At 40.3% G+C, this 24,521-nt stretch overlaps 1 protein-coding gene across 1 annotated transcript; it reads left to right on the forward strand.

Moving 5' to 3' along the window:
• The first annotated feature begins 907 nt into the window (after positions 1–907).
• Positions 908–24,424, forward strand: LOC119727712 (transmembrane protein 248-like). The gene is made up of 7 exons (XM_038199732.1): positions 908–1,053; positions 12,797–12,964; positions 14,106–14,400; positions 16,574–16,715; positions 18,568–18,730; positions 20,489–20,632; positions 21,337–24,424. Exons 2-7 carry the CDS (start codon positions 12,809–12,811, stop codon positions 21,352–21,354), a joined length of 918 nt encoding a protein of 305 aa, XP_038055660.1. The 5' UTR covers positions 908–1,053; positions 12,797–12,808; the 3' UTR covers positions 21,355–24,424.
• Positions 24,425–24,521: the final 97 nt, after the last annotated feature.

Genomic DNA, 24,521 nt, shown 5'->3' on the forward strand with positions numbered 1-24,521 from the left:
GTGTTGGAATATTATTTTTAAACAAAAGCGAGGTCGCAGTAGATTTACTTTTGGAGAACAAAGATTTCATGCGTTCTACGATCCATGTGATGTGAGTTAGGAATGAATATGTGAGTGACTGCATGGTTTTAAACAAGATCATGGGCGTCGCGAGGGGGGGGGCAAGGGGGGCACTTGCCCCCCCCTGGAAAAGCAAAAAAAAAAAAAAAAAAAAAAAAAGGAAGAAAAAAAAAGAAAAAGAAAAAGAAAAAGAGGCGCGAAGACAAAGTGGTGTAAATTTAATGAGTTGGGGGGGGGGCAAAATGTCCCTGCCCCCCTCTAAAACTGATAAATCGAGAATGTGTTGAGAAATACAAGCCATTTTTGGCAAAAAATTTTTTGCCCCCCTCTAGAAAAAATCCTGGCGACGCCCATGAACAAGATGTTTAATTGGGACCGATGTTGCGGACGGGTACGCTGATATCAACTTCTGGTTGGTGCTCGTTATCATCCGTTTAACCCCAAAAATTGGGCCGGGTTATTTTGACCATCTCTCAGCCGGGGATTCCACCCCCCTAAGATCTCGACCATCGAGTGACGAAAAATTTTGAAACTCGGCACATGGATAGAGCAACTCATCAAGTTCATGACTATAGGTCAAGTGGTTTTGGAATGATGGCTAATTAATTATTCATATGTACAAATGGTGATTGTGCTCTGTGTACACGACATATATGGGACGAAAGTTCAGGTTTCAGTAAACTGAAGGTATTTATGAATAAAAAATTAATTAGTTAAAATTATTACAATACAACTCCGATGTTGAATGTTACGCCCTATTATTATTGCCGATTTTGTTACCCGTCAATCTTCAAGGGCGCCCTCTGTTGACCTAAACATGGCGCACGCCTCTCTCGTCAAGTCTCGCAACTCACGAGATATCAAGAGATTCAACATTAGTGATGGTGTTGTACGTGAGTAAATATTCAACATAAGGTTGTATTTTTCCGCAAGAGATCCAGCACATTTCCGGCAAAATGATGATATTTCTAGAAATAAATTGCACTTGATCAGGTAATATGACATTCATATATTTATAATGACGAGTTTCATTTGTGTATTTTCATAATTTTTTGCCCGACATTGTCAGATTGTGCGAGAAAACGATTCAGTGTGCTTGCAAAAATGATCTGACATTGACAACGGCATGCGAGAAGGTGTGTCGTCAGTCGGGTCGTGTGCACCTGAGCTGAGGCATATAGCCCCATAAATGTGGCCAATTTACTGCCTCCGTAAATAAAGGCCACACTTGGACCATTTACCCGAACATGTAGAACTTTGTCAAGTTTTCATTTTCACATTTAGTTTAGACTTTAGTTGTAGTTTATTACGCTTTATTAAGGAAATAAATGTGTGTTCGGGAGGTAATCCTATTACTTTTTTTTTTTTTTTTTCATTATTAGGCTTATAAATTATACTAAGTTATAGCACTCTGTTTAAGACTGGTGCCTTGGTCAGTTGGTGGGAGCCGGGAGTCTGGATGGGTGATAATTACCCGAGGCGAAGCTGAGGGTAATTATCACCCATCAATCATGCCCGTCCAGACTCCCACCGGTCTTAAACAGAGTGTTTACATGGTTTAATGCCGACCGAACACATATCTGTTCCCATTCGTAAATACCTTTTCGGTAAAAAAAAACAGGCACAATTGCAGAATACCCCGCCACTCGATCTATCCACCTCGTAGCCGGCTACGAGGTCACGGTTGATTGACCTCAATAAACATTCTCAGCGCTACTTGTATGTACTATGCGTCATGCTCCATTGCACTCCCACTTCGTGACCGCGTAGCCGCCAACAGGGTAGTTGGTTTGGACTTAGAATTTTTTCAGCAACTCCCATTCCTTTTGTGTTGCTTCGTTCTCAAGCATATTCAAGGGGACTCCCACTCCGTAGCCTCGTAGCCGCCAACAGGGTGGTTGGTTTGGACTTAGAATTTTTTTCAGGAACTCCCATTCATTTTGTGTTGCTTCGTTCTCAAATAATGGACCCCCACTCAGTATCCGCGTAGCTGGCATGGACTTGAATTGTTTCTTTTGCAGTGATTCCAACCTCGTAGCCAGTGATTTTAGGGGTGTATTTCCGAGTGGCGGGGTATTCTGCAATTACTCCAAAAAACAAATCTGTTTTTGGTCAAAAAATCAAAACAAGCCAAAAACTAGACGTTGCCAACCATTTTGTTCAACAATTTTACTTTATGTTTTACGAAACACCCCTCTGACTATAATATGGAATGCCCCTCCACACCTCGTTGCCTTATAAGGACATTTGCTTGCACGTTGTGCGTACTGCGTGATGTCGCGCAAAACGCAGCTGGGCTGGTATTAGTGTGAATTTCGGACCATGAAATACTGATTCACATTGCGCATGCATACGTGAGGAATGTGAACGTTCAACCAATGAAACGTTTAGGCACCGGATTTCATGGGAGTCCAAATTTCATGTGACACTGGAAAAGTGTTTAAGAACAGCTAGCCATGTCTTTATCATCCGTTTAAGACTGGCCACGTGACGGGCTCTCGACCAATAGGAATGCGTAAACTGTATTTATGAATAGTAAATAATATTAGAAGCACACTTGCCCTCTTGCTGTAATATAACATGTTTTTAAAGTGATAGAAAAGTAGTCCCCCTTTTTCGTGTAATTTCGTGTTGGAATTTAGAAACGCTAACGCGTGCAAACGAACCTGGAAATTAAACAAAATATCAGACGTCTATTTTTCGTGTAATTTCGTGTTGGAAATGGAATTTAGAAACGTTAACGTGTGTAAATGAACCTGGAAATTACACGAAATATAGACGTCTGAAAAAGAGGGGACTAATTTTCTATCGCTTTAAAGAGATCGAGTGCACTCTAAAGCATAAATAAACTACAATTTTACAAATAAAGTCTAAATGTGAAATGAAAACTTGACGCATGTTCGGATAAATGGTCCAAGTGTGGCCTTTATTTATGGAGGTATGTAAATGGCCACATTTATGGGGCTACCTGAGGCTGAGTTGCTCCAGTACAACCACAGTGCTTTTATTGTGTTTTTGGCTGACAATGTTTGCTTGTTTCCTTCCTCTATAATTTCTTCATCATGTTCATGTGATGTGGCAATGCATATTCCGAGTAACTTGGACCCAACTTATCACCTTTTTAACAGTCGGACATGGTCTGGCGATAGTAGGGTCCAAGGTTATCGGTATATGCCGAGTAACACAATTTTGTCCTTGACCCAAAAACCCAACATTGCCCAACAAAAACATCAGATTTCACCTTCAAAACGGCCTCCAAATTACTAGATATGCCACCTGAGGTACAAGTAGACATCAATGATTAAGATGGTTGTACTGTTAAGTTTACTTACGATCCGGACGAAAAGTATGAAGCCTGGGAAGGGACTGGGTGGAATTTTTTTTTTGTCATTTGCTAATTCGTTCCAAAGAATTACTAATTCGTTCGCACGAATTGCTAATTCGTTCGCACGAATTGCTAATTCGTGCGAACGAATTGTTAACTCGTTCGCCCGTCCCTTCCCGGGCTTCATAGAAAAGTGAAATTTCCCATTCAATTAAATATTCATAATGAGGTATTTCACTATCATTGGCTCATGCATTGTCGATGTCATACCGGTACACAATGCTAGACTCGACTAGACTCTTCAATCATTGGGCTAAAAAAAAAGTTCTGTTTCCGATAACATGGCATCTGAAAATAGGGTGCATGTATGTAGGTAGGAAATTTTTTTCTAATTTGTTTGTGTACGATCAGGCATCTGCGTGTAGTCAAGGGTAAAAGGTAGAAATTGATGGGTTTGGGTTGTATTTTTGTCTCATTTTTCCCATAAATAAAAATTAGGGTAGGGGCTGTCAGAATAGGGTAGGTAGGGAAAGGGGAGGGGGGGGGGGCCCTTTTCAATACATGCACATGCAATATGGCGGCCTACAACGTCTGCTGTCCAAGGCTGTGTGCATCCAAAATGTGCTCTTAAAATACATTTTTTCCTGAAATGTATTCACATTGCCGGGACAGGGTGAGGTGAAAATTGATGTGTATGGCGGCAGATTAGAGTACGGCATTGCACCCCATAAATAAAGTAACTGTATGCTTGAAAGAATAAATGCACAATTTCCAACTGACATTCAGATTGGACAGTTGAAAGTGTTGGTTTTGTGTAGTCCGAGTAACTTAATGAACTTTGAGCCAACAAATCGCCTTTTAGGCTTTTTTAACATTTGGACATGGTCTGGCGATAGTAGGGTCCGAGTGAGATGGCCGCCGTACATGCCATCACTTCTGGAATAGCACAAAAAAACAAAAACAGTTGCCATGTTTACCAACAAAAACACCCAATTTCACCCTCAAAACGGCCACTGAACTACTACATATGCCACCTGGGCTGAGGTACGTCTACATGTACAAAATGCAAGTACATTTAGATATTTAAGATAGAGGTACTACATTTCAGGTTTACTTACAATCCGGATGAAGGTGAAATTTCCCGTTCGCGTACGTGGACACCTTAAACTTCCGACTCCTTCGAACAACGCGTTGTGGTCGTGACCAGGTTACCAGCGTTCGTAACTGGTCCCAAGTGCGATTCTGTTACGGCGCGCGATGCATCAATTATGCATGATAATGAGTAGACTGGATCTTGTTTGCATTATATTTAAAGTGCGACAATAGCGAGTTGGGAACTAGGGCAGCTTGAACTGGTTCCCGCCATGATCGGTACGGTCCCAAAAAACAGTCACTGCGCATGTTCAGCTGCTTATTGTTTACTTAAAGAAAGCCGGATCCGGTTAAATGTCCACTGCCTTTAGAGGCCTAGGCCCAAGTACCGTGAACCGGTTCCTCATTTTTTTTTCTTCCACACTTCATGCACACGCATACCGGTACATTATTAGCCCTAACTCTCTCGGCATTTTTGCCAGGAAGTAACCTCAATCCTGCAAAATACTGCAACTGCCTCCATGTCAAAATAGCGTATAGCCTCAATTCTCCAAAACCCTCAGTCAGTTTCTTGAGTGTGGTCCTTGAAGGGGTGACCACTGCCTCAATCCTGCAAAATCCTCCAGCAATCACTGTCAATATGTTGAGGCAGAGCCAGTGACAACCTGGAGCAGTGTGGAGGATGTCAAGTACATGTACAATATAGTGATTATAGGCCTATATTCATAAATACCTCAGACAGTTTAGGTATTCCTATTGGTCGAGAGCCCGTCACGTGGCCGGTATTAAACGGATGATAAAGACATGGCTAGCTGGTCTTAAACACTTTTCCAGTGTCACAATAAAATGTGGACTCCTAAAAATTCAGTGCCTCTTACCGTTTCATTGGTTGAACGTTCACAATCCTCACGTAGGCATGCGCAACACTACAAGCGAGTCAGAATTTTATAGTTCTAAATTCAAAACGCAACGCCCCAGGTGCGTTCTGCGTGACATCACGCAGAACATGTTACGCGCGCGTCAATCTCCATAAAAGGGTTGTTTACATCTTACTCGCCAGCTGAACACTCCATTATTTTGCTAGAGGGATGTTTCAAAAAGCATAAAGTGAACTTGTTGAACAAAATCGGGATTTTTTGAACGAATTATTTGAAATTTTTCTACGGATAAGGTATTTATGAATGGGAATAAATATGTGCTCCGGAGGTTTTTATCACTCGTTTAATACCGCTTAGAGTCTGGGTGCTGATAATTACCCTCGCCTCCGGCTCGGGTAATTATCAGCACCCAGACTCTAAGCGGTATTAAACGAGTGATAAAAACCTCCGGAGCACACATTTATTCCCTTATTCATGCACGGCTGAGCATAAACAACACAAGGTCTGGTCTTTTCCTTGACACAGTGCACATCTCAAATCCAGCCACATTTTTGCCATAAAGCCTCAATCCTTTAAAATCCTCCATTTTGCAACAGTTGAGGATTTAGGAAAGTTAAAGTTAAGGTACTACATTGTACAGTATGTAAAATCTCTTTGAAATGTTCATATTCGATGATGAAGAAAAAAAGAAAGATATAATACTGAAATTCCTTGGCATGTGTACAAATATATTTTACATTATTAAAGGGAATGTACATCATTTGCTTTTGCTGTAATTTTCAGAAATGGATGGATTTGGGGGCTTGGTAATATATAGCAAATATTGTTACACTTTTTTTTTTGACGTTTTGGGTTCGTAGATGCTATAAAAACCAAGAAAAACAATCATTTTCCTGTAGTCTGGTTCCCTGACTCCATTTAAAATGAAACGGAGCAATTTATAGACGTTAGGGAATTGTAAGGTCAGGGAACCAGTCTAGCTGGCTTATACCCTTTCACATGTGTGTAATCGATTGCAAACAAATGAAGACTAACTAAATATGGTCAATTGGGGCCAGTATTTTAAATAAGCCAATTTTTTTCCAACGCTGGTCGGCCGACCATTTTTGGAAATTGATACGAAAATACCACTTTTCTTGAAAATGACAGTGTACCAGGTGCCATGATTTTACAGGATGCTTTAGACTGTCATTCACTAACAGTCCGGCAAGTTATTTCAAAATAATTTGGTAGTTTTATTTTTTGATGTTTGCAAATGTTGAATTTTCCCTTTAACTCCTAGCTGTAGGTCAGACATTAACTGATTACTTTGGAAAACAGCGTTGGACACCGTTAGGTTTGTACACATGAATTATGTTCGCTATCCGGAACTAGGAAAAACAACCATACTTGATGTTCCCTTTGAGGCCTGGTACCAGGCACAGATAGTAACGATTATCATGATTAAGGCTGATGTTTTTGTCTCCCTCTGCCATTCACATGAACGTGTCGTGGTAAACAAATGAACATGGTCATAGTCTATTCGGCTGGGCAAAGTTTGCCCCAGGTTCGGAGTGTGTTTCTGAATGATTAATGATCTGGAATTTGAACCCGGATGATGGCATCTATTCAGATCTTTATTGACCAAGTTCAACTGTGCATTGTGTTTCCGTGGCTTGGCTCCAGTGTTAGGCCCCCCCCCCCCCAAAAAATATAGGTCTGCTCCCGAATACATGGCATTCGAAAATAGGGTGGGTAGGTAGGGAATTTTTGGGTGTTTTTTTTGGCCAATTTTTTGTTTACGATCCTATGGAGGCATCTGCATGTAGTCAAGGGTAAAAGGTAGAAATTTATGGTTTTGGGTGTTTTTTCCCTCATTTTTTAAAAAAGAGGGTAGGTGGGGAAACTGGAAGCAGAATTTTGTTTGGCCTAAGCATTGTAAATGCACATTTTGCCTCTCTTGTTCAAACACTTAGGCTTCATCATAGAATTGTGATCAGTTTTTTAGTGCAGGGTTTCTTTGATTTCACCAAATCCACGTACATGTACAGTGAGCGATTTCATTATACCCTACCCACCCCAACCCTTCAAAATTCAACTGCATGTTTTTGTTTGATTCTGTTGGAGTGAGTACTGCACTTGTAAACTGATTATGCTTTACATGGGGTCAGGCATACCACCATAATCAGAGTCCAGCAGTTTAGATGTAGAGTTTACCATACATGTACATGTATGTATGGCATGTGTATGGTGTTGGATTTTGCAAGGAAGGTTGGTTAGGGTTAAAAAAAATTGTAAAGAAAAAAAGTGGGTAAGGCCCCCCCAAAAAAGTAATCGGTCTCTGGTCAGCGCGCGCGTCGATTTTAATCATGCGCGTAAACCTTTTTTTTTTTTTAAATTAACACGGAAGCTACAACAGCGCCCTCTATTGCCACACCTCCTCAAATTTTTGTACCAAGGAGCACCAAGGAATGGGGAAATTGCACCAAGGCAAATGATGGAGGACACCAATGTATAATGAGGACACAAAAAAGCAAAATAGTACCCACCTTGTCTGTACAATTCAAGCTTGAAAAAAAAAAAAACCGCGTCACCGCATCAATTCCGGAACTTTGGTCTGACCAGAGACCGATTTTTTTTTTTTTTTTTGGCCTAATATAAAATTGTAAAGAAAAAAAGTGGGTAATAATGTATTTTTTATTGTGTGTTGCAAAAACACTGATTTGTTGCCTGTACAATTTTGAAAAGCAAACATTTAATATTACTTAACATTTCGCAGTGTGAATCATGGGAAACTGCGCACCGTTTTTCACTTGTTTCAGTGGACAATTAGTATGACTAATTACCGGTAGTTGGGCCAATGTATGACTTTGCAAGTATAAGAGACCTGTGTTAAGTTTTTTTCAGGGAGATTATAAAACAAAGCCTTCGTGGAATGTCATGGAAAATGCGTACATTTTTGATCCGCAAACCAGTATAAAAATGCCTTCCTATGTTTGGTTGTGTAAGAAACGTTGGCACAAAATTTATGTGTGAACAGAAAGTGCAAATGTTTTTAGCATTAGAGAAACCCGAAACTAAACTGGTTGTGTTTTTACAAGCACATGGATCCAATGCTAGGATCATAATTCTTTTTGTAGTTCATGAATGTTGTTATGAGAGCCAACATATCTTTCCAATCTGTTTCCTCAAAATGTGTATTTGTTAGTGCCACAGTATTCACCATTGCTGACCCGTCAAGGTAGAATGAATGAAGGTGGTAGGGATGCAGGTCAATAAACACAAAAGACTTTCAGAATATTGGCTTCCGTGTATACATGTTTGCAAACCATGGAGATTAACAATTGAACTGAAATTGAAAGGTACATGGTTGAAAACTAGACTGTGGGGGACATAATGCACAGACCGTGTACATTTGTACATACACACGTATATATGCCAGTTTTCATAGACTCACCAATAAGTAATGTACACAAACATGTATGTGTAGTTCTTTTTTTTTTTTTTAATTTTAACAAAAAGTCCTGCTTGGTGTGGCCCAAAAGTTTGAAGGAATACTGCATGTATCGCCAAAAAAAAGTATTATACAAAAAAATTGATTTGTGGGAGAATGGCAGTTGATCAATCGTATCGATCATAATGTGAATTCATATCAAAATCCGCATTCTATTATATGTGCTAGAAAGAAACCTTAGTTTTACCCTAACCGCCCTGAATCCTCCAAAATCCTTTTTGCAAATTGGAGGAATTTGCAGGATTGAGGTTACATGGCCAAAGTGCGTTGCTGATTTCGGAGTACGCACTGTGTCAAGGTCTTAGGCCGGACCTTGTGTTGTTTATGCTCAGCCGTGCATAAATTTAGTCCTTGATTATACTTGACATCCTCCGCACTGCTCCAGGATGTCACTGCCTCTGCCTCAGCCTATTGACAGTCATAGCCGGAGGATTTTGCAGGATTCAGGCAGTGGTCACCCCTCCATGGACCATATTCAAGAAATAACGGACGAATTTGCAGGATTGAGGCTACATGTATATGCTATTTTTCCATGAGGCCAATTGGAGGATTTTGCAGGATTGAGGCTACATCCTAGCAAAAAGGCCTAGGGAGTTAAGGTTAACATGTTTAATTAATAAGGGGATCGAGTGCAGCAGCCAAGGGTTAGATTTTTTTGTGACTGCATAATTGGCATGTTTCTGTTTTGTTTTTCCTTTTAGCGCTCTATTTTAGTAACGTTATTTTTACCGAGAGATTTGATTAGTTTTTGTTGCTGGCTTGCTTTTATATTTTCTTAGATTCTGCTTTTGTGTTAAGTGTATATCATTTCATTGTTTTTGTTCCCTTTTTCTTTTGTAAGCCTTCGATTTTGTAAAATTCATATTATTAGTTTATTTTAATGCAGGGCCTTAATGAAAACCAGCATTTTGCTGTTTGGGTTTACTCCAGTGGATAAATAAAGGAATAAATAAATAAATGTTGATTGTGTTTAATTGTTGGCCAAATCCTGGCTTCAAGAAGTGAACATGGGCAATTCCACTGTTACTTACGTTACATTTTTGATGTACTTTTGAGTTTCCTTGGGCTGTAATTACCTTACTGAAAAGGTTTAATAACTGTTATCCCCACGGTAGATAGAGTAGACCTAGACCAAAGCACCAAAGATGACATCCAGAAAAATGTGTTATGTATGATAAACAAGACGCACAAAATCGGTTACTCACGTTACATTTTCGGACATGCATAAAAAGCAAACATGATTTGATCAAAAAGTGTCCTCATACAGGCAACCTGTGGAAATTTCTTTTAAATGGATAAAAGACCATGCCATGGGGCACACATAATAAGAGTAAAACAAATCCTCTAGATTCTCCCATTTTTTTGCAATCCACAAAAAACATGGTTACTGACGTTACGGTTACTCACGTTACATTTTGTCCGACCTGTCTGAGAAGTTTATGGCATGATGTTTTTTTGACTAAATTATCATAATTAGTATTTTTCTACCCAATAGGCATCAGAACTACGAAAAACTCTGACTTAAAACTGCATTTTGGATCTCCACTGGCAAGTACTCCACGATAAAGGTTTTCATCTGACATTATTCTGATACTATTACAGTGCATATTGATCCCTTATCAGGAATTTGATGTTTCCTGAAGTCCAGCTGTAAGTTAGTTTTTTTTAACTAATGCTGAGCCATCAGAACAAACCTCTCATGTTCTGAGAGTCTGCTAAAACTTAATGTATGCCACTATAGCACAAATAGCACAAATGTGAAACTGGGTTAAAAAAAAAAAAAAATAATAATTCGTAGCCATGTCCATCAAACCGTGAAATTGCCCACATGTATGTTCTAATCTGGGTCAGTCCAAGGCACATCAAGTAGCAACAAATAATGCTTTACAAGTTAATTGGAAAAAATATATACCGGTACTATCAAAAACTAGCCGTAATATATATGTATGTGGTTTAACCTAACTGCACGTAATGTATGCATATAATTTTTTTTAAATGTCATATCTGTCGTGCACCCAAATAGTCATCCGAGTAAAGTTTTTGGGGCAAGGTTGTACTTAAGGTTGAAGCTGACTACAAGTACCTTGGAACTTAGATCAGCTCCAGTGAGAAAGACCTCAAGACCTGAAGAGGACAGGCGTGGTCAGTGCTCCACAGAATGAAAAAGGTGTAGTCATATCGGCACTCAGTGATCGAATGAAAAGGTCACTGTTCGTGTCTACGGTAGAGGCAGTACTTCTGTACGGAGCTTGAGACCTGAAACCTCACTAATATAAGATGGAGAAGTCTCAGGATGGGTGTTACACCAGGATGCTGCGCATGCCCCTGAACATCCCGTGGCAGGATCACATGAGGAATGTAGACCTCTAAGCTGGCTTGCCGAAGGCAGTGTTTGCCCTGCCCATTCAAACGTGAGGTGGCCCACCTCGCTACTTTCAGTGACCACCTCACTCAATTTTTGCCAATATCACAACTCGCTGTGAACATTGGCAAAAATGGAAATATCAATTGAGAAATTGTCATTTTGTGTAACATATGAGCGTTTTCCTTTACCTCCATGTATCAAGAACTCACGATTTTGATGTGTTTTTGGAATCATCGCGCATTTTTGTGAGCGCTGTATTCTTTTCAGTTTGCAGACTGCGTAAATTTCGTTTCAATCATCAACTTGAATTGTTACCACCTCGCTCAGTTCATTAGCCAGGGGAAACACTGGCCGAAGGTGACAAAATAGATCCGGGAACGCCGTCTCAAACTTGCAGGGCAATGCGTCCGTCACCTGGAGCTGGCCGCTAGCCCGATCATTCTCTGGGAGCCCACATGGGGCACTGCCTCACGTGGGAGAAGAAATCTCTCCTTCGTGGACATGCTGAAACGGGAAACCGGCTTGACCACTGCTGAGGAGCTGTGCTCCTGCATGCTGGACTGTGACATCTGCACCAAGATCATTGGGCGGGCTCGAGCTGCCAAAGGGCCTCGACTTGATTGAGTCTTAAGCAAGTTTAAGTCGTACGTGACAGTCAGTCAGTCAGTCAAGCAGCCCTCTGGAACCAGCAAAAATTAACAATCAATAAAAAATATTTAAAAAACAAAAAACAAACACAGACACACAAATTTAAAATCAAATTAAGAAATAGGGCTGTTCTGAATATACCAAATATTCGAATATCCGATCATCAACCAAATATTTGAATGGCTTTTTGCTGTTTTGAATAGTCGGGCAAAAAAAGGTACCCACATGCACATGCGTATGTAATGTTACTTTATCGTAAAGTTGTGGCGTTTTATTGTCAGGTGCCAATTTTAAAGGGAATATACAACATATGCAAACATCGAAAAATAAAACTACCAAGTTTTTACGAAATACCTTACTAGAATGTTGGTAAATGACAGTCTCAAGCATGTTGTAAAATTATGGCACCTGGTGTGAAGTCATTTTCAAGAAAATGGTATTTTTGTATACATTTCCAACGTTGGTCGGCCGACCAGCGTTGGAAAAACCTAACTATTTTTCAACTATTGCTCCAAATTTACCATTTTTTCAGTCCAAATTTTGTTTGCTATTGGTAACATGTTCATGAACGGGTGCAGGCCAGCTAGACTGGTTCGCTTGCCTTACAATTTTCCATCATCTATAAATTGATCCATTTTATCTTTTGTGGAGTCAGGGAACCAGACTACTTGAACATTTTTGTTTTTCCTTGGTTTTTCCAACCTTTTCGAACACAAACTTCAAAAATGTCAGTGTAACAATATTTGATCTATTATACTAACCCCTCAAATAGTTCATTTCTGAAAATTAGAGCAAAAGCCAATGATGTACATTCCCTTTAATGATACATTTACGTGTTAACATATTTGCTTGCCCAGTACATCGATGAAGCAAGTCTGAGTTGTACATGCACATATGTACCTGTGCCTTAATTCTTTACCATTTGTGTTTTGCAGTAAGCTGTAACGATGGCCTACAAGCCCATAGAAAACCTGAAAGGCCATGTCAAGAGCAGGCCCCCTGTTGTCATCTTTATCGGCTGCATGTTCCTGTTTGCTCTATCTGTCGTCATTTTGGGCTACTATTTCAAGAACAGTGAGGTCCCAAACTACGATATATCCGAGGTAGGTCAAACAAAAGTATTTATGATGCACAAATAATGCAAAAATGCAGAGCAAATACAAAATTGAGATCTGTGATATGGGTGAGTGGGTCTGGTATTTAGGTGCTGGGGCAGCAAAATGTTTACCCTTTGCATGTGAAGTCTGTCACAAGCCAACGTGGCCCATCAGGCCGGTGTTTATCTCCGGTTTCAGTAGCATGAAATGTCTGAGAATATTTCTATTCCCCCTGGATGGGATGCCAGTCCATCGCAGGTTACTCCCCAGCAAGTGCTGATACCCGTTTGTACTCCTGGGTGGAGAGAGAGGCAAGTGGGGGTAAAGTGGCTTGCCCAAGGACACAACATATGACCAGCAGCTGGATTCTAACCTCTGACCCTATGATCATGAATCATGAACCCTAACCACTCGGCCACACTCCCCACGATCCTTTGCATAAAAACAATTAAATTGTCTACAGGGACATCTCATCGCTAGTCAGCTAGTTGGAATAAAATTGAAAACACTTGTAATATATGTGTAAGCTGTTAAATTACTCCACACCTGTGATTATTCTTAAAAAAAATAAAAGTAATAAAAAAAAATAAAGTTATCAAAATATTTGTCCCGTGGCTGTACATGGACAAAAGGTTGTCCATCGCCACGTATTCATCAAGTAACTTGCTATAATATTGAGTACAAAATGGCTGTCTCTTCTAGCAAATTCCCTAAATTTTCTGAATTTTGTGTTGTATACCTTTGATTTGATGTAAACTACCCATTGTGTCAACTGTTTTTGATTTCCTTTATTCTCACTAAATGGTGATAAGCATTTGTGTTTACTTGTCAATCCTTCCTTTCTTTATGTTGTATGTATGTCATCATCAGTGACATGTACATTAATGTTTTTTCAGATGTAACTGCAGTGTTTGACACTCTCTCCTAAAACAGTGTAAACTAAGGGCTGAAAGCTGCGAACATCCTAAATCGGACAATTTTGTCCATAGCTTTTTTTCTCTTCATTCACTGGCACTGTAAGCAACCATAATTTGAGAATGCCATGGCACTTTCCAAGTGTTGGTTTCTAAACAAACGAATCTGCTGTCTGATTGCAACCTTGCAGTGCAGTGGAATCAAGTAACTTGTATTTTCTTTGTATTTCCAGGATTGGAATCACTTTCTTGGAGATTTATCATCTATAGACTTTTGCCTCACACTGAACACGTCGACTGTCACCTCGGCCATTGCCACAGTGAAGTCCCACACCTTGGAAAACTCGTCACTTTCCCTGACGACGGACCCGTTCCCAATCGTCGACTATGACGAGGACTGGGCAATGAAGAGAAATCTGTCTGTGTCCATCATGCTTTTGATTGAGCCGTCTGTCTACATGGCCAAAACTGTTGCAAACGTCACCATGATGTCCAGTCTAGTTCCCGCCTCTATGCTAGGCCATGAAGGTATCGTGGAAATATTGCTTACAGTGGTAGAGTCAGCCTGCTTGGATATGTAACACAGTCAGAAATGTTTCGTCTGTCATGTCGTAATGTGAACACTGAATTTGTTTATTCAAATGCCAGTTTATCCATTAATGTAGAACTTCAGAAAAGCTATTAATGGTTTTGACTCGTCTATCATACCTGCCTCACAGGCTTGTTACAAGTGAATGATAGTATCTAATTGGATTTTTAAAAAAATCAGTCTTCTCAAAAATATCTCTAGCACAAAAAATATCAGTTGAAAGTTTGTAGATTAAAAGGATGGTGAAATTTGAGTGAATACTTTGACAAAGTTTGAGACTTTAACTTTCGGAAAAACCCAAGTATTATTGGATTAACCATGTCAACAGCGTTCACCAAGTTACTACATAGTATGTTTGAAAGACATTTGAAATTGAAGGTTCACCGGACTCTCTGATTGTTAGCGTTTTGATGAAAAAGGCCCCAGAGGAGCGCCTTCTGTCCCACAGATCAAACTTTTCAGACACTGCCAAAGATACCAAATTTATTTCAGATGTTACTTTGAGGGTTTGTATGGTGGGGAGTTCAACTTAAATGTTTGAAGTGACCAACTGCAAAAAGGGCCTAGTTCGCACTATTCAAAGTCTCTGTGTTGGACCCGGGTCCTACACAGAGATGTCAGGAACCCCTTTCACACTGGCAAGAATCCAACAGAGCTTCTACATGGGTCAGACACTCTACCCGGGTAAAACCAACCCTGGTAGGTAAAACCAACCCTGGTAGGGATCAGGGTTGAGAGGCTGTACCTGGGTAGAAAAATCCAAAATGTACAGCCAACCCATGTAAGTGTAAATGGTGCGACTTGCCTATTTGTGTTGAAGCTGCCCTCAGGCCGACCTGCGATTTGCTTCCACTGCAACGGAACCGTCATTCATGCTCAGGTCACAAAACTGTTAAATCATGTGATAACTCTTGAACAAGCAGCATCTCAACACAAAATAAATGCAACCATGCTCATGTCACCTATGACGTCTACGACGTGACATGATGCGACGACAGTGCCATGGCATAGACGTGATTTTGAAAATGGCATCACATTATATTGATGATAGAAGGTGTATCAGAATGTGTATTGTTCTGTCTAAAGGATTGTAAATGGTAAGATTTGCTGTTGGATACTCACTCCTACAAATGTAAAAATGAGTAGGGTTTGCCTTTCACTTTGTTTTGTTAAACGTCACCGCGAGCTCGTCGCAAGGTTGACCTGATGAGGGTGGTTTGAGGTTACCTGGTTCCTCTTTGTGTTGATTTCAACGCCGATAGACGAGACAGTTGTGCAAAAAGACCTTCAGAGCAGGCCTGAATTAAGTATTTTGTAGGCCTTAGGCACCAGTGTTCCGTAGGCTGTGTGTTATGTGTTTTATGGCACACTGCGGTACTTTCGTTGGCCCCCAAATTTTCCGAAGGCCCCTCAATTTTTTGTAGGTCCTAGGCACAGTGCCTACTGAGCCTATTGGATAATCCGGGCCTGCTTCAGAGATGTGTGAGAAGAACCAGAAGCATGGAATCTGTGCATTCACAGTAAATGACACTTCTTTTACAAGAGCTCCATGTGAGGGACACTCAAACCTGAGTCTTAACATTAGCTCCAGGCACGCAGCAGCAATGCGTTAAAGTTCCTCCTAACTGATCACACTCTTTATGCGTGTAGGTACTATAACTGCAGAAAGTCCTTTATTTTTTACAAGGTGCACACATGTACAGGTTGTGGAGTGCTGTGGCCTCGTGGTTAAGGGCACTGGATTCGTGGTCTGTGGGTAAAGCTGCGGGTTGTGGGTTCGAGTCTAGCCTGGGTCATGGTGTGTGTGCCCTTGGGCAAGGCACTTTGTCACTCATTGCTTCTCTCCACCCAAGAGTAAATGGGTACCTGTGAGGGCAGAGATGGTTATTGTGATTGAATAAGCTTGCTTGCGCCTAACAGGCAGCATCGAGCTGTATACTCCCCAGGGAGCTGAGATGGTATTTGGAATGTTTAATTGGCCCAATGATCAGGGGTAGTAATAATACTGTAAGCGCTGTGACTTAGTTTTCTAATAAGAGCGTTGTTAAATGCCGATTATTACTATTAATTACAGGTTGAATGCCATCTCTCTTCTTTTCAACTTTGCTTTAGGTCCGGACGAGATGGTCAGTGTACAGTTTGAGTTACCCCAGACGCTGAAGCTACCCCAGAGTAAAGACTCTGCCACACGTCCCCTAGTAGTGCAGACATGTCTCACGCTGATTGGCTCACCGTCAGTGTTCCCCATGACCAAGTATGTAGAACACAGTCCAGCCTGTTATGTAAATAAATTCCTTTATAATACCGAAGTCTTACCGAAGTGTTATATATCTACCAACAATTAGGTACTCAAGGCGCTGGAAATTATGTCTATTGTTAGAGACAGGAAAATGAAGTACATGAGAAATATGAGAACCATTATGTAGCACCTTTATAATGGTTTACAAGGTGCTGCTGCGCATTAAGCAGCCACTGCCAGAGACACCGTGGCAAACCCCTTCTCTTAGCGATAAGTGTTACTGGGTTCTTTAACATGCATTACACAACACACGGGACCTACGGCTTTACGTCCCATCCGAAGGACGAAGCAATAATGGTAAAGCGCCTTGCTCATGTTCCCACAGTTAGGATTCGAACCCATGTACCACGGCACACGAGTCGAACATCATAACCAGTGGACCACAGCACCCCACTAGTTTTAGAAATTATATAATTTTTTTTTATTGTGAAAATAAAGCGGCAGCTCACATGAACATCTTCCTCTGTACATTAACCCTAACCCTGCCAGATATGCAACACAGTGCAAAGTCTATGGGTGTAAAAGTCTTTGGGACCTTGTTGCATTACTTGGTTGGTGGTCCTCCGAAATATTCCATCTAGGGAATTTAAACTGGAGGTGTGGTGTAGTGAGAGTAGTCAGGATTAGATTTTGTCACTAAGTGCATTCTTGAAGGAGTCTGGTTTGTTAAGCGCCACCGTTGAGTCCGGGAGGTCATTCCAATTTTTAAGTGTTCTTAACAAAAATGAGGATGCATATGTGTCGGTCCTGGCCTGGTTGAGTTGAAACTGTCTGTTGTGTCCTTGGTACTTGGTTGGTGGTCCTCCGAAATATTCCATCTGGCATTGAGCCATCTACACCAATTCTGAGACAATGGGTGCTAGTTCCATTGAAAAATACCACTGTTGCAGGCCTGTAGGCAGGGGGTGGTCGGGGGTCGGACGACCTCCCCCAAATCGGCCGCAGGCCCACTTTTTCCTCGCGATTGACATTTTGTGTTTTAGTGAAATGTGTATTTCCATGCATAATCATTACTGGACCGAGCCCAGTCTAATGTGGCTTTCGCGAACTTCATGAGCACCCTACTGAGATGAGGCTTCTTAATTAGTTAACGACCATAAATATGTTCACACATATGGCGGGAGTGCATGGTTTGTCCTTGATCATACCAAGGAGCTTTTTTGTATAGCTCCATGATCATACAGTCGATGGAGCTCCATGGTCAGGCTATCCCCAATGTATGTGCGTTGTTGTCCAACGCCACCTGGCTCCCATCAGAATTTGAGTGACGAGTGACGAACCAGTTAAATACTGGAGAGCTATTAAAGAAAGCCACAATAGACTGGGTTCAGTCCAGTAATGCAACTGTTTGTTAATAGACATGAAAAGGTCCACTTCATGGTACACACGACCCTCCCCTTCCACCAGGCTGGCTAGGACCATGTATTGTATCCTGTTGCAGTTGGCAACCACAGACTATACGGCAGTTTAGCCTTTGAATTTTTGACCTGTTGTTGGTTCTTGTTACACTAGGCAAGCGATTCACTTTGAAACGTTCGGCAACTGTTGCAGGGTTTCCACATAGTCAGGAGGGTTAGGATTAATGGAAGCTAAATTAGTCATGGAACGTGGTTTATTAGGAACCCTGGCTCACCTTCCAGAACAAGAGATTCACCATATCCAGCCTTCATCCTTCAAGGTCCTGTAGATCCTTTTTGAAAATGTTTGAAAACTCCGGGAAGATTGAGACTGAGTGCCTTACTTTCAAGTGTTGTAACTTTAACTTTGATTTCATTCTTAAACTTTTTTTTTGTCCTTTTGAATTTAGACAACCAGCATCGTGCAATACCACCGACTCGCACCACGAGAACAGTACGGCCTGGATGCGTGTCCGACCCAAACGCCACCCCCTGGATAGCTGGTGTAAACAAGGGACAATGGCTCATGCTAAACATAAGTTTGATCCGCGTCTGACTGTTATGCTGAGCTCAGTAAGTGGATGGTGTTCAATGTACAAGAGTCTTGTGTAGATTATGCATGCAGGTTTTACTGCTATGGGCTCTGTGCGCCAACAAAAGAGGGCGTCCTTTTACCTAGCAACGACGTCCCATTGGCAGGACACATACTTTTTGCTGGTTGACGTGCGTGCACCGTTCCTTGTGTGTGACGCACGTACACTAGGGGATTTGTACTATGTACACGCAGTGGTCGTGCTTCGCGGCAAAATATTGCAGTCAGGCAAGATGGCGTCGTTCGGTGACCCCCAATTGTACTTTCTTTGCCGGGGAGGGGGTACTTGAGAACGAAGCGGATTGGTCAAACAGTCTTCAAATCCTCCTTTGGGCTTACTGTTGGTTTTCTGTCTCGTACGAGACAGAAAAAGTAACGTTACTCACCTCCCTGAGGCATGGGAATGCCACCATATTCATGTCTGTCACTTTGTGACCCCGAACTTCCCGATTTTCTTTAGTCACTACAACCTGGAGCTTATAGCCTTGTTAACGTGTTACCTGTGTCGCAGACAGTGGCTTGTAGATGTATGTTGTAAATGTCAATACATTCCAAACATTGCTATAGGCATGAGGACCAGTACCCTAATTGTCGTGAATCTTCCAATTTTAATATTTGTTGCACAACCTAGGGAGTTAGGTTTATAAAACGTTTCCTTTCAGCGTGTAGTGTCATTCTGGACTGTACTTTCATGCATGAATTTGAACTTGACTTTGTTGTGAAGCCTTTCAGCAACCTGGTCATAACTGGTGCCATCCATATTTAATGAGCGGCCATTTCTGTATTTTTCGGCATATTTCCACTCTGAAAAATGAATGAAAAAATAATAGTCATTATTGCCAGTGTACCAGGGTATGCATTAAAAGCCCTAACACAGTCAATTCAGTGGGATAACAGAATAAGCATTGAAAAGAATACTCCTAAAAGTGGTGGGCAGCTGTGTTAGTCAGGCAAAATCAAATATCAAAAAGTAAGGTAGCACTTTAAATGTGTAACTGGAATTAAAGCTTGCATAAATTTTCGTAGCAACAACTACTTTATCAGATGCAATGAAGAGGGGCATCATCATACAAGGTTTATATGGGGGTACATGTACAGTAAAAACAGAGGGTGGTGGTCAATCACCAATGGTGTAGTATGACAAAAGCCACAATCCCTATCAAAGCCTACTTGAATACAGTCTAGTTTATGAATAATCTTTTCTTCTGTGGTTTCCCTGTCCACCCTTGAATATTCCTGTAATCTTTTAATGTTCTCCTTTGTAGCAAGTAGCAGTTATTAAATCAACCGCAAGTAATGTCATGTCCATCACAAGTCTTCCAGTCTTAAGTCAAAAGAACAAGCTTTTGAAATGATTCATTTGTCGTCGTCCAGTCCCTGTCGGACTTGTGATTTGACGTCAGTGTGGCCATCAGCCTGGTGTTTGGTCAGTATCAGATCAGGGCATAAATGGTTATAGTATAGTGCGTATGCGTAAGGTATACTGCCCCTAGAGTGAGAACAAGCATTTTGAAAAAAAGGGTGATAACGCCCAAAAAGCTGCCACCGCTGCAATGCTATCACATATTTTCCAACTCTGGAGGTGTATACCTTGCCAAAAATCGCTATGACGATTATTCCCCTCATTTGATACCGGTGGCCAACATTTTGGACCGAGGCTGATAGCCTAAGTGTGGCACTCAGGCTTGCGATGGACTCCATAACAACTGTTATGCAATCTCTTGTTTTTCTGTCAACAGGCTGAACAGTCGATCATCAACCTGCACTTGATGTACACCAGCTACTTTATGTTTGTCATGGTGATTATGTGGGTTTGCTATGCACTAGTTAAAGGACCACCGACAAAGATGAGAAATTTGCATAACACTGCAACCGAGAAAAAGGTTTGTTTTAAATGCATTGTGTAAGTGACAACCACTAGATTTGATTTTTCTTGAAATGGTTTTCCACTTTTCAATATAATGTATTAAAACTATCCTACACAAGCACGAAGAGGGATTAACATTTGCGCTTCAATTTCTCTTAAGTGGTGAAGATAGTGTATTTAAGCCAGTGTGATTTTAATGTTTCATAATCAAGATTTTTTTTATAAATTTAACTTCAAATGAAACTAAGCATGGAATACATTGAATTGGAATGTGTTGATGAAAGTCTGCCCTGATAACCAAAAGTTATATCTAAATTTGGTCTCCTGGTTTTTTTTAGTTACACTTTCTTTCTTTACTTTAGCTGGTCTTCTCCTATACATGACTTGCAATTTCACTTTCGATTTTCTCTGAATTCATTCTTTTTCATTGTTGTCCATGTTACATACTGTCTTGAATTAAACCTTGTGTCCTGTTTAAGTTTCCGTTCATATGTTGGCTCATATCCCTTCGTAGTTTTGGGGTCTGTTGTGTAGTTTTAGATATTTCTTTTAAATTCTGTCACGAGTTGTAGGTACTCGAAATTGGGTGGACTTTTACAAAGGGGTGAACGCAGTAGGTTTACATGATGTGTGATATCATGTGTTATGATTACTGATTGTATTTATTGAGGTTTCATTTGACCTCTGACCTTTTTGCATTGTCTTTTGTTCTGTTAACAGTCGCAGCCAAGTGTTTGAGGAATGGAGTTTTACAACTGCTAAAATGGCTGTGTATTGACCGACTTTCTGATTGCGAGGGAAAGACTTGACTGAAATTAATGGCAAATTGAAACTGCCTCATCATTTGTTTGTGTCAGCGCTACATGGATGTATTTTATTTTTTAATCAACTGTGTCCTTAAATTTGTGAGAAGTATATTGTTTTTCTTTACTGACAAAAAAAGGTGGGTTTTTTTTCGAACGCATGTAATTTTTTGCTGAGGTGCATTCAACAATGTGGAATACCATGGTACATGTACTTGTAGTTTTGAGAGTGGTTCATGTACTTGTAGTTTTGAGAGTGATTGACATGTACTAAATGTTAGATTTCACGATCATTCTTTCCAATTCTAGATATGTAGTACTTGTCTTGTACATGCACTTGCCACGTTGGAAAGGGTTGTGAATTGTGGTCATCAGACATGTATAGACCCTTTGCACACAGAAGCCATCTTTGAGGTGATTGAACAGTGAACGAAAATCTGTCGCATATCCCTGTAGAACAAAAGCAACCATTGCAAAGATGGCTGCCATGCAAATGATGTATATTAAATGGCTGAATCTGGAGTAGAAAGCTATATGCTAACTAGTACTTTGATCCTGTCGTTTTATACACAATGCATCAATCAGTGTTCATATGAGCTGATGCAGAGAATCCATGTACATGTAAACGTTCCGAATTGTATTTGTTGCTTTGGTTTGTTTGTAAATGTTCAATGTAGAGTTAGTCCTAGGAACTGATGCAGGTGACTCTCAGAGTTCAGAGTGTGAATGCTTAGCGTTCATCATTGACAAATGCTTTTCAGTAGTAATATGCCCATGAAATTACATGTGCATGTTAAGGCTGTCCTTAGATGTCTTTACAACTGTCCCAAAACTGCTGTTGGGAATGAGTGTGAAGAAAATAATTTATATGAAATTAGTGTTTTATTTATGCCAGTGGGGTGAATTGTTTAATATTACATTCCACTTATGTATTATTGAAAGAGACATGAAGCACAGGTAAAAAAAATGTACACTGGATATAAGCGATTGTTATAGCAAAGTTTTTTTAATGTTTGTGTTTTTTGAGCTGATAGAGTTGACTTCTAATTCTCAGAATGAACAAGCTATGTCGTAAAATAACGAAAGATAAAATATATGCTTAGACTTTTTTTGGTGAATTTAAGAAGGCACAATATAACCACCAATCAAAAGCTAACCCATGGTTGCAGAAAATGGGGTATTGGAGTCAAATGTCTAATCAATATTTGTACATGTTGAACCTCTGCGCCCGACTCCAGATTACTTTGTACATTATAGATGGTCTCTGCAAAGGAAGACATCTTTGTCCTTGCCCGGTGTCCTGTACGTCTAGATTCGTCGGGATTCCAGTTTGACAACCGACTTTCCTAGAAACTGTAGGTACTGATGTTTGCGGCTGTTATAAATACTATACTATAGTTTCACGTGGACATCACATTTGTGTGGAAGTCGTAAACTAAAGCTCGTGTCATGGACGAGGTGCTTGTGATGCTTTTAAAGAAGAAACGCCTCGATCTAGAAGAAACGCTTTGATCTGCAATGTACATCGAGGCTAGGTGTGCCGTGAAGAAAGGAAATTGACGTGTTCAAGAAGAGCATCTGCATATACCGTTCGAAAGTCGGTGAGAAGACCTTGATGATTTAACACACGGTTTCATCCGAGTCGTCACTTATTTTTTAGAATGGATTAGTTCCAGCTGTAACACCTTTGTGCCTATAGCTTTTGAATGATTGAAATTGCATCTGTATATTTGTATTATTATTCACTGTAAATAGTCCATTTGTGATTTGCAACTAAATTGCGGTTTATTGTAACTGTTGTGGAAGTGTACAGTAAAAGCAAGTAGACCGATAATAGTTGCACTTAAAGAAAGTGTTTGTCTATATTAGAAACACAGTCGGTAACCATGTGTCATATCGAGATGAAACTAGAGTGTCGACGCTTTCTAGAACGTAAAGGCGCATAAACATGTATTTGGACATTTAACATGTCAAGAGCGTAACTCGAGGAATCCTAGACGATTATATTGCATTCTCACTGTGCTGAAAAACAAATATCAGAGTCACGTCTGTCATCTCGGATATAGGGAGGTTAAATGTTTGTACGCCTTCGTCTTTGAAGGTCAGGAACTTTGCATGTTCAGCGGCAATTCTCGACATCCTGCTCCTTCATTCAGGAAAATCAAAGGGAAGTTTGCCGAGGGTAGTCGATGGCATGAAAAGGAGTTAATTGTTGATGTTGCCAATCGCCTACATTATTACATGGGACATATGCACCAAATAATAAGTTTGTTTTGTAGGGCTGTGATAATGACCATCAGTCACTTTGACGATGTGAACAGTGATACAGCAAAGCAAATTTAATGTGTACATATCGTGCGTTATTGTAAATCTATGGTGATATTAAAAAAAAAACCCAGATGTTTTATTGAAATCCTGTATTTTTTGACAAATGGTTTTAGATTGGATTTTAGTCGAATCCAATAATTACTCTTATTTGTTTGGTTTTCCGCCGACGGAAGTATGGCTATATATAATACGTAATTTTTTTGTTCTCAAAGAGGAAGTGCATTCCCAGTGTAAAGTATAATTATTTGGAATAATACAGAGTTATTTCTTACAAGTATACACTGTATGTACATGTAAATCACCCTCGATCTCACAGTGTGTTGTAAAAGTGCATGTAGGTCTACACATAATTAAGCAAAGAACAAGTTTAGGTCCTCGGGCACTGAAGTTCCTCTAGCAATTTACCTGATCATGTCTAATAACATAAACTTCACAGTTAAAGTTAAACCCGTCTTAACTGGATATAAAAAAATATATATATCTGGTGCTTGCTTCGGGGGAACCATGTGTGTATTTAATCAGGGGGCATTTGGAACAGACACATTTTTGCACTACATGTACATGTAAATTTAGTGCACTGAAGAATGAAAACTTTCGGATTTCAATAATGTTGGCCAATTTGCAAATAAAGTACGGCGTGTGCCGATATCAAAAAAATTTTTAGGAGACTGATGCGACAGTACTGCTTGAACTTGAGTTTTATTTATATTGATGTTTAGCACATTTTGTATTAAGCCATACATTACATTGGGTTAAATCCTTTTGACAGATCTG

The sequence above is a fragment of the Patiria miniata genome, unplaced genomic scaffold, assembly GCF_015706575.1.
Source record: "Patiria miniata isolate m_02_andy unplaced genomic scaffold, ASM1570657v1 HiC_scaffold_1, whole genome shotgun sequence".
NCBI classification, from domain to species: Eukaryota; Metazoa; Echinodermata; class Asteroidea; order Valvatida; family Asterinidae; genus Patiria; species Patiria miniata.